This window comes from Eschrichtius robustus, chromosome 12 (genome assembly GCF_028021215.1).
Source record: "Eschrichtius robustus isolate mEscRob2 chromosome 12, mEscRob2.pri, whole genome shotgun sequence".
Taxonomy (NCBI): Eukaryota; Metazoa; Chordata; class Mammalia; order Artiodactyla; family Eschrichtiidae; genus Eschrichtius; species Eschrichtius robustus.
In genome coordinates this window covers 45899140-45917424 of record NC_090835.1, presented here as the reverse complement: position 1 = coordinate 45917424, position 18285 = coordinate 45899140, and the positions used below count along the sequence as shown (strand labels likewise).

The 18285-nt window shown below is 37.2% G+C and overlaps 1 protein-coding gene across 4 annotated transcripts in view; it reads left to right on the top strand.

The window, feature by feature from the left end:
- The window catches only part of ULK4 (unc-51 like kinase 4), a 540948-nt gene that overhangs the window by 110479 nt on the left and 412184 nt on the right, over positions 1-18285 (top strand). For 3 of the 4 annotated variants that reach the window (XM_068558236.1, XM_068558233.1, XM_068558232.1), the window contains one exon: positions 5077-5259. The exons of the other annotated variant lie outside the window; for it this stretch is intronic. In XM_068558236.1, the coding sequence (XP_068414337.1) occupies positions 5077-5259 (183 nt within the window). The remainder of the gene's footprint in view (positions 1-5076; positions 5260-18285) is intronic. 4 annotated transcript variants of the gene reach the window in all.

Here is an 18285-nt window from a genome sequence, read left to right as displayed (position 1 = left end):
CAAGGCTGGAGGATGGTGTCATCAGTGCTGAGTCACCAACTTGCTCCTTGTTCCGCTTGTAACAGTCTGTGCCTACTGCCTGTGTCACTGATTTTCTGACCCGTTTCTCCTAGTCATCTCTTGGCGCCATAGAGTCCCCCTGTACCAGTGTGATGCAGATGAGCAGCATTAATATCACCTGGGAACTTGTTAGAAACACAGGTTTCTGGACCCTGACCCAGACCTGCTGACTCAGAATCTCTGCGGGCAGAGGCCCAGTAATCTGCATTCTGACAAGCCTCCAGGCGCTTCTAATGCCTGCTGAAGTTCGAGAACCACTGCCCTAGACCTTGGAGCTCTTGAAAAGCACTGGCCTGGCTTGGAGTCGAAGATGGCTAATTAATCCTTCCTGCTCAGGGGTGGTGGCGTCTGTTGCTTAGGGATTAGTTGTTGAAGGGAGCAGACCTGACTTGGGAAATGTATTGAATGCATAAAAGGATTCCTAGAATTATTGGGATTACAGGGAATCTCTGTATGAGCCACAGTGGGAACCAGAGAAACCTTTAGAGTTAGACTGAGTAGAATGGCTCCTAGGAGGGAGGTTACTGGGCTAATTATAATTACTGAAGTGCTGAGAGGAAGGGTGACAAAGTGAAGAGTTTTTCGGGGCAGTGGTTCTCACTGGGGTTGGAGGGGAGCTTTTCAACAACACTGACTGCTTCCTCCTCTCTCTCCACCCCCTGCCCCTGTCCTGATGTGTCTTAAGATCTCAGAGGTCAGATGAGAGTGTGTCTGGTTTGAAAAAGTTCCCAAGGTAATTTTCATATGACGTGAAAAAATGATTCACAAGACAGAAAAGAAATGGTTCTTAAACTTATTCCGTGGTGATTGTGTTCATGTTTCTAATAGATATGCAGCCTTCAGTTTTGAATTAGTCTCTTTCTTAGACATTGCTTTTAATAAATAGGTGGTCAGGAATTCTGGAGGTAACACAATGTCCTTTTGGAGGCAAATTTTGAAGTGAATTTTGAACTGGAAGTGTTCTTTCCAGTTTTAAAATGTAGTCTCAAGCTCTATTTTATTAAGTAAGTATTTCAAAACCTAATCACTGAAGATCTATCTTGAGATTTGATTTTTTTTTTTTTGATTTGGAGAACACAAGCCCTCATGTGCTCTTAAGCTTCTGTGAGCTTTCGACTGTGTTTGATATCCAGAAGTGATGGGTTAAAAGTTATTTCCTGCATGAGCTTTTCAAAATGGAAGATAGGTTAGGCTTTTGAGCAGCTTTCTGAAGAGGAGAACTTCCAGTTGCCCTCATATTGCTTTGAATACACTTAGAAGCAGTCTGGACAAATCTTGTATCAAGAAACATCTCCATTATGATTGCGTAGGGATTTTATATCAATAGGAAGTCAGTTTTGCTGTGAAAGCCTCTCTAAGAATTGTTACAGTGCTAATGAGACTTACTGTTCACTGTCTTGAAGCCAGTTTAAGGGCGACCCCTAAATATCCTTGAAAAATTCTAATTGTAGCATGATCTTTAGGGGCTCCATTTAGACTGCTCTTATTTCTTTTAATCCAGGGATTGAATAATCTTTGAAATAATACTGACTGAAATAATGAAATAAATCTGTTTTCTTAATTGAAATATGTTTGATTTACAATATTATATTAGTTTTAGGTGTACAGCATAGTGATTCAGTATTTTTACAGATTATACTCCATTAAATGCTATTACAAGATAACGCTATAATTTCCTGTGCTATACCCAGTATCCTTATTGCTTATCTATTTTATACATAAGTTTGTATCTCTTAGTCCCATACCCATGACTTGCCCCTTCCCCTTTTTCTCTCCCCTCTGGTAACCACTAGTTTGTTTTCAGTATCTGTGAATCTGTTTCTGTTTTCCTATACACATTTGTTTGTATTACTTTTAAAAATTCCACATGTAAGTCATATCATACAGTGTTTGTCTTTGTCTGATTTATTTCACTAAGCATAATATTCTCTAGGTCCATCCACATTGCTGCAAATGGCAGAATTTCCTTCTTTTTTATGGCTGAGTAATATTCCATTGTGTATATATGTACTACATATTCTTTATCCACTCATCTGTTGTTTGGGTTTCTTTCATATCTTGGGTATTGTAAATAGTGCTGCTGTGAACATTGGGGTGCATCTATGTTTTCGAATTAGTGTTCTCACTTTTTTCTAGATATATACCCAGGAGTGGAGTTGCTGAGTCATGTGGTAGTTCTGTTTTTAGAGTTTTGAGGAACATCCATAGCAGATGCACCAATTTACATTTCCACCAATAGTGTACAAGGGTTCCCTTTTCTCCGCATCTTCTCCAACATTTGTTATTTGTAGACCTTTTTTTAAAATTATTTCTTTGGCTGCGTTGGGTCTTCGTTGCTGCGCACAGGCTTTCTCTAGTTGTGGCGAGTGGGGCCTACTCTTCATGGCGGTGTGCGGACTTCTCATTGCGGTGGCTTCTCTTGTTGCGGAGCACGGGCTCTAGGGTGCGCGGGCTTCAGTAATTGTGGCACACGGGCTCAGTAGTTGTGGCCTGAGGGCCCTAGATTGCAGGCTCAGCAGTTGTGGCGCATGGGCTTAGTTGCTCCATGGCATGTGGGATCTTCCCGGACCAGGGCTCGAACTTGTGTCTCCTGCATTGGCAGGTGGATTCTTAATCACTGCGCCACCAGGGAAGTCCCGTAGACATTTTGATGATAGACATTCTGACAGGTGTGAGGCCAACATTAGCCTGGTACCTAAATCAGACAAAGACACTACAAAAAATAACAGGCCAATACCTTTGATGAATATAGATGCAGAAATTCTCAACAAAATATTTGCAGAACAAATCCAACAGTATATAAAAAGGATCATACACCGTAATCAAGTTGGATTTATTCTAGGGATGCAAGGATGGTTCAACATTTGCAAATCAATCAGTAAGGTGCACCACATTAACAAAAGGAAGAATAAAAATCACACGATAATCTCAATAGATGCAGAAAAAGCATTCAACAAAATTCAACATCCCTTCATGCTAAAAACTTGCATTAAAGTGGGTATAGAGGGAACATACCTCAACATTATAAAGGCCACTTATGACAAATCCACACTACCATTATACCCAGTGGTGAAAAGCTGAAAGCTTTTCCTCTAAATTCCGAAATAAGACAAGGATGTTCACTCTCACCACCCCTATTTAACACTACTGTATTGGAGGTCCTAGCCATAGCAATCAGGTAAGAAAAATAAATAAAAGACATCATCTAAATTGGAAGGGAAGAAGTAAATTGTCACTATTTGCAGATGACATGATACTTTACATAGAAAAACATAAAGTCTTCACCAGAAAACTATTAGAAGTAATAAGTGAATTCAGTAAAGATTCAGGATACAAAATTAATATACAGAAATTTGTTGCTTTTCTATACACTAATAATGAACTATCAGACAGAGAAATTTTAAAAAAAATCCCTTTTAAAATCACATCAAGGGACTTCCTTGGTGGTCTAGTGGTTGAGACGCCAAGCTTCCACTGCAGCGGATGCAGGTTTGATCCCTGGTCGGGGAACTAAGATCCTGCATGTCATGTGGCCAAAAAATTAAAATTAAAAAATAAAATAAAATCACATCAAAAATACTAAAATACCTAGGAATAAACTTAACCACGGAGGTGAAAGACCTATACTCTGAAAACTATAAACACTGATGAAGGAAATTGAAGATGATTCAAAGAAATGGAAAGGTATCCCATGCTCTTGGATTGGAAGAATTAATATTATCAAAATGGCCATACTGTGTAAAGCAATCTATTAGATCTAATGCAATTCCTATCAAAATACAACATTTTTCACAGAATTAGAACAAATAATCCTAAAACTCGTGTGGAACCACAAAAGATCCCTAATTGCCAAAGCAATCTTGAGAAAAAGGAATGAAGCTGGTGGTACTACCCTCCCAGGCTTCAGACTATACTACAAAGCTACAGTAATCAAAACAGTATGGTACTGGCACAAAAAACAGACACATAGATCAATGGAACAGGATAGAGAGCCCAGAGATAAACCTATGCACCTATGGTCAATCAATCTGCAACGAAGGAGGTAAGAATATACAATGGGGAAAAGACAGTCTCTTCAGTAGATGGGTCATCATTTTCCCTTCTTTACTACTCTCTCTGTCTGTCCTTCACCTGAGAGATGCATCAGACAAATTTCCCTTCTGAGAACCTGCTCTGCTCTTCGTGTCTCCATGTGAATACTTGTCCTCTCTCTCTGGCTAGAATTTTCTTTACTTACGTTTTCACCTTACTTTCCCACTCACCTTCAAAAGCCGACTCAATTATCATTTTCCTTATGTAGCTTTTGTTGACTTGCTTTTCCTGCCTTTCCAAGCATAATTGAGCCCATTTCTATTACAACACATTAAATTCTATTAGTTTATTAATTTGAAGTTTCATTTTTGATAGTCTATGAGCAATTGAGGAGTAGCTCAGGGGTCTGATTACCTTGGTTTGAATTCTAGCTTTGCCATTTACTAGCTATATGCCTTTGAGCAAGTTACTTAAATATTCTGTGCCTTAGTTTTATCACCTATAAAATGGGGTTAATAATAATACCTTTCATATATGTTATTTGGAAGGATTAAATGAGGTAGTCTTCAGATATTCTCAGATCATGTTTTTCGCATACTAAACAATAAACAAATACTTACTTTTATGACTATTTTTTCAACCCTGAGCTTAGTTTCTGCACAAAGAAGGCTTATCTTAATGTTTTTTATTAAAGTTTTTCTGTGTAGACTCATGAATTATTTTATCATTTTAGTTAACTCATAATGCATATGATCATTGTAAGAGTTTCTAATGTTTTACAGCAACTTAAGTATTTATTGGTAGCTGGATTATTGTTTTAATTTTACATGTGTTGAAATTGTCCAAATTTCTTATGCCAAGGTAAGTAATGAAGGAGCAAGGGAAACACCTTCTACTCCTTTCCACAGAAGTATTTGTTCTCTTTCAGGGGACTGGTTCATGGGCTTGGAGTAGTCTGATGGATCTGTTCTCCTGTCCCTGCAGGCCTTGTGTAGAATCACTCGCCATTCTCCTACTGCCTTCCAGAATGTTATTGAGAAGGTGGGACTGACCTCAGTAATAAACTCCCTGGCCTCTGCCATCTGCAGAGTCCAGCAGTACTTGTTGACCTTATTCAGTGCTATGCTGTCCTGTGGGATTCATCTTCAGAGGCTAATCCAAGAAAAGGTTTGACCTATTATTCTACTTTAAAAATTGTTGTGTTCTCCTACAGTTTTAGTGGCTCAATAAGCAATGTATCTCTGTAGAATTTATTTTTCATCTCAAGGGGCCTTTTGAACTTTGCCAGACCTCTGTACCACAGGCCATTCATCTGAAGATGTTATAAGAATCTTTTAGTGATTAAAATAGAAATCTGGTAAATGGCTCTGCCCGCTTGTCCCACTTTAATAATGAAAAGTTAGAAAATTTATGAGTCCTTCCTACATGCTAATATTTCTTATGCCTCCTTGTCCTCAGCCCTTATCTCTTTTCCCATATCCCTTGCCTGCCTTAAGGAGGGGTCCCTTTGTATTCTCTGCTTACCCTGACTCATTTTCATTCCTTTCCTTGTCCTAATACCCTGCCAGTACACATAACCTTCAGAGCTCCCTTTCTCTTGTTTTTAACTTAGTCTCCTGCCAGTTCTTTGATATTCCTTTATTTTATGGAGTATAGAGTTTGTAAGTATTCAGTTCGTATCAGAAAACTACATAGTTACAAAGAAGTCTCTGTAGTAGCTTTCCTCAAAGTGTCTTCTCTAGAGCCTGCTAAGGAGTGATCCCTGGACCAGAAACATTGCATCACCTGGGAGCATGTTGGATACGCAGACCCTCAGGCCCCACCCACACCTGCTGAATCAGAATTGACATTTTAATGAGGTCTCTCGAGGATTTGTTGGAACTTTATGGTTGGAGAAGCCCTGCCCTTGAACATTAGTGTTCAGTGAGGTGTTAACAGGTGAAAAAAGTGGACCATGGTTATATACACATTTGGAAAGCAATGAGTCAGACATATTTCCAACCGTACAACCTTTTCCAGTTTTTCGTGTGCTCATGTGTATTATGAATCTTCATGAGGGTAATGTAGTATGCAGTATTCTTTATACTTATTGGGCCAATTACCCTTTTTCTGAGGGGAGATAACTGTCAAGTTGGAGTTTTGTACAACATGGTGAAGGTAACACTGCTAGGAAGTGTGGAATGGGGCCACTTAAATATTGTGTTTGCCATGTTTCTCCTGCATGAAATGCAACACGTTAAATTTGTTTTTTTATAAAACTAAAAATTTCAGTAATTAATAATTGTCAGGCTTACATAGTAAACTTGATCTTGAAAGTCAAAATAGAAAGCAATCCACTTTTTGCCTTTAATTAATCTGATTTAATTCTGTGAAGAAATTTGAGCCTCAGAGAAAGTATAGTTTGTGTATCTAATTTTTTGCTATTAAATTTTCCAAGTCATTGTATTAGAAAAAGTACCACTTGAGTAGTTTTGCTGTGTAAATTGTGGTAAGAGAGGCTGAGAGTTTTATTTTTCTTGGATTTATTGAGTTTAAGATATTTCACAAAGGTAGTAAAATAATATGCACTAATTAATATGATTTTGTAATTGTTTTATAATGTTTAATATTCCATGTATCTTAAATAAATGATTGAATAATTACATGTATTAAATGAGAAATAATCTTTTGATTTTAACTGATACCGGCACTTAAACATTTTTTTTAAGTTGTGGCAAAAAACATAAAATTTACTGTTAACCATTCTTAAGTGTACAGTTAGGAGTGTTAAGTAGATTCAGATTGTTGTGAAACAGAGCTCCAGAACTCTGTCAACTTGTTAAACAGAAGCTCTATATCCATTGTATATTTTGGGTGTTATGTTTTAAGACTCTGGATTTTATTTAAGTCTTCTGTTTTAGTAGGCCTCCTCTGACACCGAACTGGCCGAGGAAGGATGGTGATGCTTTGTTCCTTCCAGGTTGGGGTGAAAGTCCAGGTTCCCCTGTGGACTTCTGTTGACACCCCAGGGGTGTGGTAGAGCCCCTCCTTACTGCTGGGCAAGGGTGGGAACCCAGGCTTTCCACTAGGCTTCTTCTGATGCCCCCCTGGCTGGTAGGAGGAAGGACTCCTCATTATTCCTCCACTGGCACTGGTTGGGTAGGGATGGGCGCCCCATTCCTGGTGGAAGGTGGTAAAGGTGAAGCCTTCCCACTTGCCTCCTCTGATGCCATCCCAGCAGAAAGAAGGAGGGGGACATCATTACTGCTATAAATGGGTGGAGGTCCAGGTGTCCCATCAGTATCTCTACTGATACTGTGGTTGGGGCCAGGGGGCCTTGTTATTGCTAGGTTGGGATGAAAGTCCCAGCTCTCTCTTGATCCTTTCTATTTCCCTGGCAGGGAAGAGTGTTGGGGTGCCTTGTTACAGCCGTGTGAGGGTAGGAGGCTAGTGTCTCCTCTTGCCCTTTGCTGAAGGGGCCATCGTCTTTCCATGGTGTTTGGCTAGAGTAGAGTAGCTATTGTCTTAATGTTTTTGGTCTTTCCACGCTGCCCCTTTCCTGATCCTTTGGCTTGAGAGAGCTGATTTTTCCTGTGTATTTGTGTGTGTGTGCTGTTTGGCTCCTGGATTATCAGGCACCCAATCTGGGATGTATGAGGCCGAGAGAAAACCCAGCAAACTCATTGATATATTGATCCTCAGGTGCTGAGGCCTCTAACCATTCTGCATCTTTTCTGTCTTGTCCTATAATCTTTAAAATGTATCTATGGCCACTCAGTAATATACAGTGAATTGTCATTTAAAAGGTAAGGTTCTGTTATTTTTTAATTAAAACAATTTACCATTATAGCGAACATTTATTATAGGCCAGACACTTAGTGACTTATAACCCTGGGTTATTCTCTAATGAGACTTAGTGTGTTGAGTGATTTTGTCAAATTCATGGAGTTTATAAATGCTAAAGCTGATGCTCAGGCCAGGCAATAAACAAGGAAACAGAATAATTTCGGATAGTGTTAGTGCCCTGAAGAGCATTACACAGGATGATGTTGATAGAGTGTCTTGCAAGGGGAAGTGTGCAGGGAGTGGAGCCAGACACCATTTGCTGGGAGGGAAGTCAGGGAGGGCCTCTCTGAGGAGGTGTTGTTCCAGCTGAGCCCTCAGTGAGAAGAAGGAGTGTGCTGTGTGAACCTCTGCAGGAAGAACTTTGTAGTTCAGCTTCCCTGAGGTGTGAGGGGTCATGGGGAGACCTAGGAGGAGAAGGAAGGCCAGCAGTGCTGAACGCAGTGAGCAGTGAGAAGGGGACATAGAAAGAGGCTGGGCAGTAGGAAGAAGACCCGGCTCATGTACAACTGTGATACTGGCCTTCCTTAGGGGTTTCGACACAATGGCCATTGTTTTATCTTTACTTAAAGAAAAGTACAAATATTTGTATATAGGTGTGTGTTTTAGGGGCAGGTTTACCAATCTTAGTATTGCTAATTGTGTTTTTTTTCAAGTGCTTGCTTGTTAATGGGCTGGAATGAGTGGAAGAGGAAGGGACCCAGGAACAAATACCAGGCTTACTGCTTCCCGCTGGACAGGGAGAAAGAACTGCACCTGTTCTTTTTGGGGGATTGATGCCTCCATATGGTGATATTTTTTTGTTGTTGAAATTCAGTCCCCAAAAGAGGTCCATGCCATTCCTTTTAAATAAGAGAAATTACTATTTACTGCAGTAAATTTAGAAGAACCTAAAGAAGAAAACAAAATAGACTGTAATCTCACTACCTAGAGCTAATTACCGTTGCCATGTGGGTTTATCTCTTCTTAGTCTTTGGTCCATATGTCTATGAATTTTATGCATACATTTATAAAATTACGATAAAAATGTGTCGATTTATCATTTTCATGAATATGTCATTAAATATACCGTAAGAACATTTAAAAAATAACTATATAATTTTTCATTTTGTGCCACTATGGTAATTTAACCCTTCTCCCACTGTTGACCTGTTTGCCTCTGACTGTTTGGTTTGCACTCACTCTGATGCAGTGAGGATCCTGTTTACATACAACTTTGTGTCTGCTGCTTGCAGATTACCACAGGTGTTATGCACACTTAGAAGGCTGTGCATAAACAATGCTAAATTGTTCTCTAGAAAGGTAGATGATGAGAGTACCATTTACTTGTAATGGTGTGAAAAGTGTTCACAGCCATGGTGACAAGGGAACTCTCTTGAGTTACAAATCATGTGTTCCGCATATTCAAGTAAATAGGAAAATTGGGCAAAACAAAAAGTGACAAACTGTTTTTCCACCCTGTTTTCAAAAAAGAAAAAACAAATGAAACTCTTAATAGGATACTTTCTGAACCGTGGTAGATGGTACTTTGTAAGTAATTCTTGCATCATCACTAGATGTAGGGAATTGATAACCTTTTCACAATTCAGATACTTGAATGACTCTCAGCAAGAAGCTTCTGGAAGGCCTGACCAGGCATAAGAGAAAACCTTGTAAGTTAGGTGTGAGTTTATTTACTAATCTTTGCCCTGTAAACTGATTTAAAAAAAAAAATTCCTGGTTTACTTTGTAGTTTTATTTTTCTGATTCTTCCAAGCTCTTAATGTGTCCTACAAATATTCGATCTTGAAGATCTGGGGCTGGAGGAGTTTGGGAGTGCATAAAGGTGTTTGCTGCTGTTTTACTAGGAAGACAGGTATTGGATGAGGTCATTGCAATTTCCCTTAATTATAATATCTAGAAACTTAAAGTAGCTAATGCCATTTTAATTTATTTTTATCAGATTATGTTTATAACTTTTATGAATTTTAGTTTAGTATTGAAAATCCAGAATATTTGAGATATAGAATACAGAAGACTAAAATAAACTGCTTAACCATCCCAGAATAATCTCTTCAAAAATTTTGATATATATCTTTCAAATTCATATTTATTGTGCATATATGTGTACACATACACAGACATTCACGAATTTCCTTCTCCCTGCTGCCACATATACATGCTATTAGAATCTTTTTACAGTAATTGGATCAGTTGTATACTATTTGTTCATATTTTTCCTATTCAGTGATGTTGGGAATGTGTGTCTAACTCAGTATAACTCTTCAATATTGTTTTTAAAGTGGTATGACGTTCCATCATGTGAAGGTATCCCAATGCATTCCAGCAGTTCACTACTGCACATTTTAAAATTTCCTTTTTTTTTTGCCAGGGAGAACATTCTTATGGCTAAATCCTTTCACATGGACATCTGTAATTATTCCTTTAGGATAAACTTTTAAGTAAAATTAAGCACTATCTTAGCTGCTCCTCCCAGAGTCTCTCATCAAGGATTTTATATTCAGCATCTTGGGTGTTCTGTTACAGAGACCACAGGTAGATGTATGAACATGGAAGAGATCAGTTCCCATGAGCTCTTCCTGAGGAATCTGTCAGAGAATGAGCTTTAGACAACCAAGAAATGTTTGAATAAGTTAAGAATACCAAGTAATGTGGGACTTCCCTGGTGGCACAGTGATTAAGAATCCACCTGCCAATGCAGGGGACACGGGTTCGACCCCTGGTCTGGGAAGATCCCACATGCTGCGGAGCAACTAAGCCCGTGCGCCACAACTACTGAGCCTGTGCTCTAGAGCCCGCGAGCCACAACTACTGAGCCCGCGAGCTGCAACTACTGAAGCCTGTACACCTAGAGCCCGAGCTCTGCAACAAGAGAAGCCACTACAATGAGAAGCCCACGCACCGCAACGAAGAGTAGCCCCCGATCGCTGCAACTAGAGAAAGCCGTGCAGCAACGAAGACCCAATGCAACCAAAAATAAATACATAAATAAAAATAAAATTAAAATAAAAATTAAAAACAAACAAAACAACCCAGTGCCCAATTCTTGATGTTAGACAATTGAAAATATATAAAACCCCGGGAACCCTACTCTGCTATATTTCAATTAATTGAGCATAGTATACTCACATCAACTTGTTTACAAGTTACATGGATTCAAACATCTGCCTCAGTTATTTTTTTTTTTTTTTGAGGTATGTGACCTTGAATGTACTTTGTAACTGCATAATCAGTGATGCATACATTGCACTTCATATGCTTTGGGGTCACTTAACAATTTAAACATTACTTTTTAAAGTCATACCGTGTTTCACAGGTGGGTTTGTTCATGCTCGTTGGTAAGATGATTTCCTTCTGGGTGTTACTGACTACGGATACTGCCTTTCTAATTTTTGCCTTACTTGCTAATTTTGACAGGAGCTGCTGTCCATTTTTATTTTAGCAGTCTAGTTTGACTGAAGCTGTTGCTTCAGGTTTCATGTTTTGACCAAGTAGCACAACAGTGATTAATAGTAAGCCAGAAGGTGCAGATTGCTTATGTTGTTTGGAAGTACTATGGAAGATCACTATGAAATTTCATGCATATAAAACTTTGAAAAATTTGAAAGCTAAGTCAGCTCAGGTTTTTTTTTCCTCACAAAGTCACTAGGCATCCTGACTCAATGGTTGCTAATTTAAAATATGGTAATTAGTTTATGCATATTAATAACATGACTTTGCATTGACATTTTTTTGTCTACGTTAATAAATGTGTTCTATAAGAAACATTTTACTGTACTCTGATGCTTTTGCAAATATGTTCCTATAAAAGGGTTCCATCTTCAAGAAATTCATGGAAAAGACTCTGACAAGTACAGGTTTCTGGTAACTGACTATACTGCTGAACTGAATGAATAAGCATTTTCAGAACTCTAATGAAAAACTGATGAACTCATAAAAGTGCTAACAAAAGATCAAGATGAAAAAAAATTAATTACATGGGACTGAGTGAACTGATGAAGATGAGTATAATTTTTGTGGCTTTCTGTTTGAATTAAAAAAAAAAAATCCCACAAGGACTCAGAGGCAAAGAATATACAAATCAATTTTCACTGCAAAGTAAAGGAGCTGTTACAGTGGAGGATTACTGGACTGAATGTCAATATTATGACATAGTATGAGTGTGTTTCAGGTTTGGTAATTGCAATCATTGTTGCTTTTGTTGTGGTCATCTGTGTACAATGCTTGGTGTCAGTCTATTTATCTCTTGTAAAAATAAAATACAGTGTGTGTGTGTGTAAAAAAAAAACATTTTACTAAGCTACTTGGCTAAACTTCTTTAAGGAAAGTGTAAACCAAAAACAATTTTAGATTTAATCAGTACATTTTTCACTTCCATCAACATTAAATGGGAAAATCGTGTCAGTGTATTATCCACATGATTTCTCTTTTTTTTTTTTTTTTTTTTTTTTGAGGCTATTATCATTTGATGGCCAGGCTGTGCTCATTGATTTTCACCTGTGACAGTTGATTGAAACAGATCAGTTTTACCTCTTGAGAAATAAATAACTTGGACATTCTCTACATCGTCATTATTTTTTATTTATCTCATAATTTTGCCCTTATGATATGTGCTGGAGGGGTTTTTATCCTTTTGCTTACTTTTGATCAAGATATCATTTTCTTTATGATGGAAGCTTCATATATTTCGACCAGTTCCTCACATTGTGAACTTTTCATCACACCATCTTTACATTACGTATGTATGTCCATTCTGAAATCACTGCCAAGAACCATTTGAATGTTGGACATGAACTCGTTGTTCTGTGATTTGGGCAATAGACCTAAACAGCTTCTGCTTTTTTTTTTTTTCTTCTCCACGTGTAAAATTTAGTTATGTTGAGCCAAATGGCAAGATGAATTGAAATCAAAGCTGAATACATAGTGGATTGCAAACTGAAGTGACCCGAGGTCATTTTTGGTTCTCTAAAGTAGCTTTGATTATTCATCCTTGGCACTAGTCTTTGCCTGCAGCCTGTAATCTTCCCTCCTCAGTGTTGTAAGATTAATACTGTTCTAGAGGTCTGGTGCATGTTGCTTAAGATTAAATATGGTGCCCTGGGCAGTTAGTTTTAGGGAGTCAGTCAGCACTGTTCATTTGGTTTTTCTGAAATGACTAAATGAGAATTTATTTAGGGCACAAGATGCTTGCAGGTTTAGATCCAAAATTAGAGTCTGTAATATATTGTATCTTCTAAGGGACTTGGAATTACTATGTTAGAAACAAATCTTGTATGCAGTTTCTTTTATCTTCAGGTATTTGCTGCAGTTTGTCTAGTTTGTTTCACTCAAAATAATAGGCATTATTTTAGTTTTGCCAGATTGTTAGTAATGGCTGCGTAACACTCCATCAATAAGAAATACAGTAGACCTTATCATCACTTCTTAGTGACATATCTGTGTTTTTAAAATTATGCCCGTTGCCGTACGAAACTTTTGTTGCGCCTGGAAAATTTTCCTCTTTCGTTATATGCTTAAGCTATATTTCACTTATCTCTTGCTGTGTGACTACTTCAAAATGTAGTGGCTTAAACAAGAGCAGTAATTTATTTTGCTCACCAATCTGTAATTTGGGCAAGATTGGGAAAGATTGAGTGGGAGCTGGAGAATAAACTTTCCAGAAGGCTCACTCAGATGACTGGGAAAGTTGGTGCTCGCTGTTCCCTGGGAACCCTACTGGGCTGTGGGCTGGGAGCCTCAGTTGCTTTCCACGTGGGCCCCTAAAGGCTGCTTGGGCTTCCTCACAGCATAGTGGCTGGGTTCCAAGAGAGGGTGTCCTAAGAGAACCAGGCAGAAGCCGCATGGCCTTTCAAAGTTGGCTTTGGAAATCATGTAGTGTCACTTCTGTGACTTCCCTTTCCTACTCCACCTGCCCTCCCCACATGCATCATTAGTGTTTGTAATGAAAGAAGGTAAAACGGGATATGGGTAGATGCAATCTTTGCTACAATTATGATTTAACAAATTCCCTATTTTGGGATGTTAAGGTGGTTTCTATTTTTGTTTGTCTTATAAACAGTACTACCATGAGCATTCTTCTTCTCAAAGCTCTTTTGTTCATCACTTGGTTAGGCTAAAATTCTTGAGATAGAACAACTGTGTCAGAAGAAAATAACATTTTTAAGGCTTTGGAGAAGTAACAACTCACTTTGCTACCAGCTAGAGGAAATGTTGAACACTTACTCTCATAGGAACTATATTTGAGATTTATCCATTTACCCATGAGCATGCCAGCTCATCTTTGCTAGTCTGCTTCATTTTAAAACAGATTCTTATTCTTCCTAAATTTGCATTTCTTTGCCTACCAGTGAGGGTACATGATTTATTTGCTTGTAGGCAGTTTAGAATCCTTTGATTAGTCGTTTGCTTATTTCTGTAATTTTTTTACACTACAGTGTTCATAAAAGTTATATTGGTAAAAGTTATTTATACCTAAAGATATCGATTCTTTGTAAAAAGTTTCAAATATTTCAGATACTCTTTCCAAGGTTGCGTATTTATTTTGACAGATATATAGTATCATAAGTTTGTTTTCCCTGTTATTTAAAATTTTCACAACCTGTTGAGAGTCTTTCTAGTAAAGGTAGTAAAGTAAGGATATCATTAGATGAATAGTCTGTCCTTTATCTTTTTTATTTGTTGAAGTCTTAAATATACTTGTGAACGTTTTGCTCTTTCTTTTGTTTTATTTGTATTTCCATACAAATTTCAAAAATGGAATTCTTGCAGCTTTATGCTTTATGATATTTTCTAGTATCTAGTTGGACAAACACCTTCAGTTATTATATCAAGCCTATGAAATGTGTGTGTGTAATCATCTCCGACATGCTATTCTGTCAAGCACTGTGGCACTCGCACTCAGGTTTCTTGGCTCCAGATTACAAGTTCTTTACCACTATATTAAGCTGCTGCTTCATTTTTTCCAGCGTTTTCTTATCGCTCCATAACAATCTATAGTTTTCTTTGTGTAAAGCATACATTTCTCTTTTAAGTTCTTTCTTAAATTGTTCTGTATTTTTGTCATTCTTAATCAGAACACGTATTTATGTGTTTACAGAAAGACACATATAAGAATGTCCATAACAGCTTTACTCTTTGTGGTTCCAAACTCCAAACAACCCAAATGTCCAAGAGTAAAATGGGTATATACATTTTCTGTGTTCACACCATGGAATATTATACAGCAATAAAACATGAACTACTTCTATACATAACATAGCTGACTTTCACACCATTAAATTGAGGTTAGGCAATGGTAATTTTTCTTTTTGTGTATCTTTGCTGTCTCCCCTTTTTCTTGATTAATTTAGTGAGTGCTTTATCTATTTTGTTGATATTTTTCAAAGGCAGCATTTTGATTTATCATTTCCCTTTTTTTCCTTTTACCTTGTTAGTTTCTGCTTGCATCTTTATTTTCTCCCTTTGCTTCATTTTGCTTTACCTTGTTCTTTTTTCAGCCTTTTGTGTTGGGAATTTAGTTCACACACTTCTTTCATTTTAATTTACAAATGTATTTGCAGGTCACGTTTTCTTCTGATGACTGCTTTAATTGTATCCTATAGATTCTTATATATAGTGTTTTTACTATTATTTTTTAAAATTCTGCAATTTTGGTTTGCATTTTTCCTTTACTCAAGGAGTGTTTAATAGAGTGTTTTAAAATTTTCCAGGTAGAAGGGCCTTTTGGATTATTGATTTTTTTTATTACTTTCTACTTTTACAGCACTGTGATCATTACAGTTATTTTTACTTTATGGATTCTATTAAGGTTTTCTTTATCACCTATTATGTAGTTACCTTAAAGGAACATTTCATATTTAAGAAAAAGGTACGTTTTCTATTATTTGAGTCTAAATTTTAATACATATCCATGATATCTAATCTTTTACTTATGTCATTTAGGTCTTCTATATCCTTACTTATTTTTGTTCTCTTGACAGTCTTGGACTGAGAGTAGTGTGGTTAAGTCTTCTATTCCTTCTTCCACGTCCTGTAGTCTTCACTTTTTAAAGGTGTTCACTATACTATGTAAGGCATAACCTTCATTAGTGTATTCAATACTGTTGTGTATGTGTTGTGAATGGTGGCCTTTGGCATTAAAAAGTGTTGTTTGTTGTTTACTTCTTTTTGACCTAAATTCTATCCTATATGTCAGGAAAAATCATTATGTAATTCTTTGTATATCAGGAACAAACTTTCTGCTTTCGTTTTCGCTTGAATTTGCCTGATTGTGTGTGTATATGTATTGATTTATATATAAAATTTATACACAATGCAATTCATATTTTTTTGGAGTGTAGTTGTACGAGGATTAACACATGCATAGACTCTTGTCACCACCACAAGAAGGATACAGAACAATTCCAACATCCCAAAGAATGACCTTGTGCTGCTCCCTTTTTTAGGTAAACCATGTCCCATCCCAGTCCCTGGCATTCAGTGATGCCCGTATGGTTTTACCTTTTCCAGAATGTTATATAAGTGGGATCCTATAGTGTGTAATCTTTGAGACTGGTTTCTTTTACTTAACATCATGCAGTTGAGATTCCTGCGTGTTGTTGTGTGTACCATTAGTTCATTCCTTTTGATTGCTGAGTACTATTCCTTTATGTGGATATACCACAGTTTATTTATCCATGTACCTGTTCAGGGACTTAAGGATTGTTTCCAATTTTTGACTCTTATGAGTAATGTTGCTATCAACTTTTACATGTAGATTTTTCTGTGAACATAAGTTTTCATTAAGTGAAATGATATGCAGTATCTGGGGCATATATGATAGATATGTGTTTAACTTTTTTTTTTTTGGCTGCGTTGGGTCTTCGTTGCTGCACGCAGCTTTCTCTAGTTGCGGTGAGCGGGGGCTACTCTTCATTGCAGTGCATGGGCTTCTCATTACGGTGGCTTCTCGTCACAGAGCATGGGCTCTAGGCACGCGGGCTTCAGTAGTTGTGGCTCGCGGGCTCTAGGGCTCAGTAGTTGTGGTGCACGGGCTTAGTTGCTCTGCAGCATGTGGGATCTTCCCGGACCAGGGCTCGAACCCATGTCCCCTGCATTGTCAGGTGGATTCTTAACCACTGTGCCACCAGGGAAGTCCCTGTGTTTAGCATTTTTATGAAACTGCCAAACTATTTTCCAGAATGATTGTGCCATTTCGCGTTCCCACAAGCAATGTATGTAGAATTCTAGTTGCTCCACGTGCTTGTCATTTTTAATTTTAGTCATTCTAATAAATGTGTTGTGGTGTCTTAATTTGTGTTACTGTAATGATTATGATATTGAACATCCTTTCATGTGTTTATTTGACATCTGTGTACATTCTTTGGTGAAACGTCTGTTTAAATATTTTGTCCTTGAAAAATACTTTTCTTAATGTTGAGTTTTGAGAGTTCTTTATATATTCTGGTAACAAATACTTTCTCCTAGTATGTGGCTTATCTTTTCTTACAGTCACCTCTCCAGAGGAAACATTCTAAGTTTGATGAAGTTGGGTTCATCAATTATTTCTTTTATGGATTGCGATTTTGGTTTATATCTAAGAATTCTTCCTAACCTAAGGTCATGAAGATTTTCTCCTCTGTTTCTTTTTAAGATTTTGTGGTTTTACATTTTACATTCAGTTCTATGATCCATTTTGGGTTAGTTTTTGTATATGGTGCAAGGTATGAGTTGAAGTTTAGTTTTTTGCATGTGGATATCCAGTTGTTTATAGCAAAAACTTTTTTCCAAAATTGCCTTTGTACTTTTGTCATAAACCAATTGACTATAATATTTCTGAACTCTCTACTGTTTCCCTTAGTCTGTGTGTCTGTCATTTTGTCAATACCACAGTGTTTTGATCACTGTAGTTTTTAAGATGTCTTAAAACCATTGTGTGATTCTCCCATCTTTTTTCCCCCCAAATCGTTGTGCTTATGCTAGTTGCTTTGCCTTTACATATAAATTTTACAATTAGCTTGTCTGTATCTACTAAAAATCCTGCTGGGATTTTGATTGGAATTGCATTAAATCTATGAGTCAGTTTGGGGAGAATTGATATATATATTAACTATCTTGAGTCTTTCAATACATGAACAGAAAATGTCTTTTATTTATGTCTTAAAAATGTTTTTCTTACTGTTTTGTAGTTTACCGTGTACAGATTCTTGGCATATTTTTTTAGGTTTATACCTATATTTCTTTTTTTGTTGTTGTTTTTGTTGTTGTAGCTATTTTTAAATGTTTCAGACATTACATGAAATTTCTAAAAATCTTATATGTTCTGGTATAATGTTATAAGTAATAATCCTAGTTATTACTTTAAAATGTATATCTCAGAAATAATTAATTTTC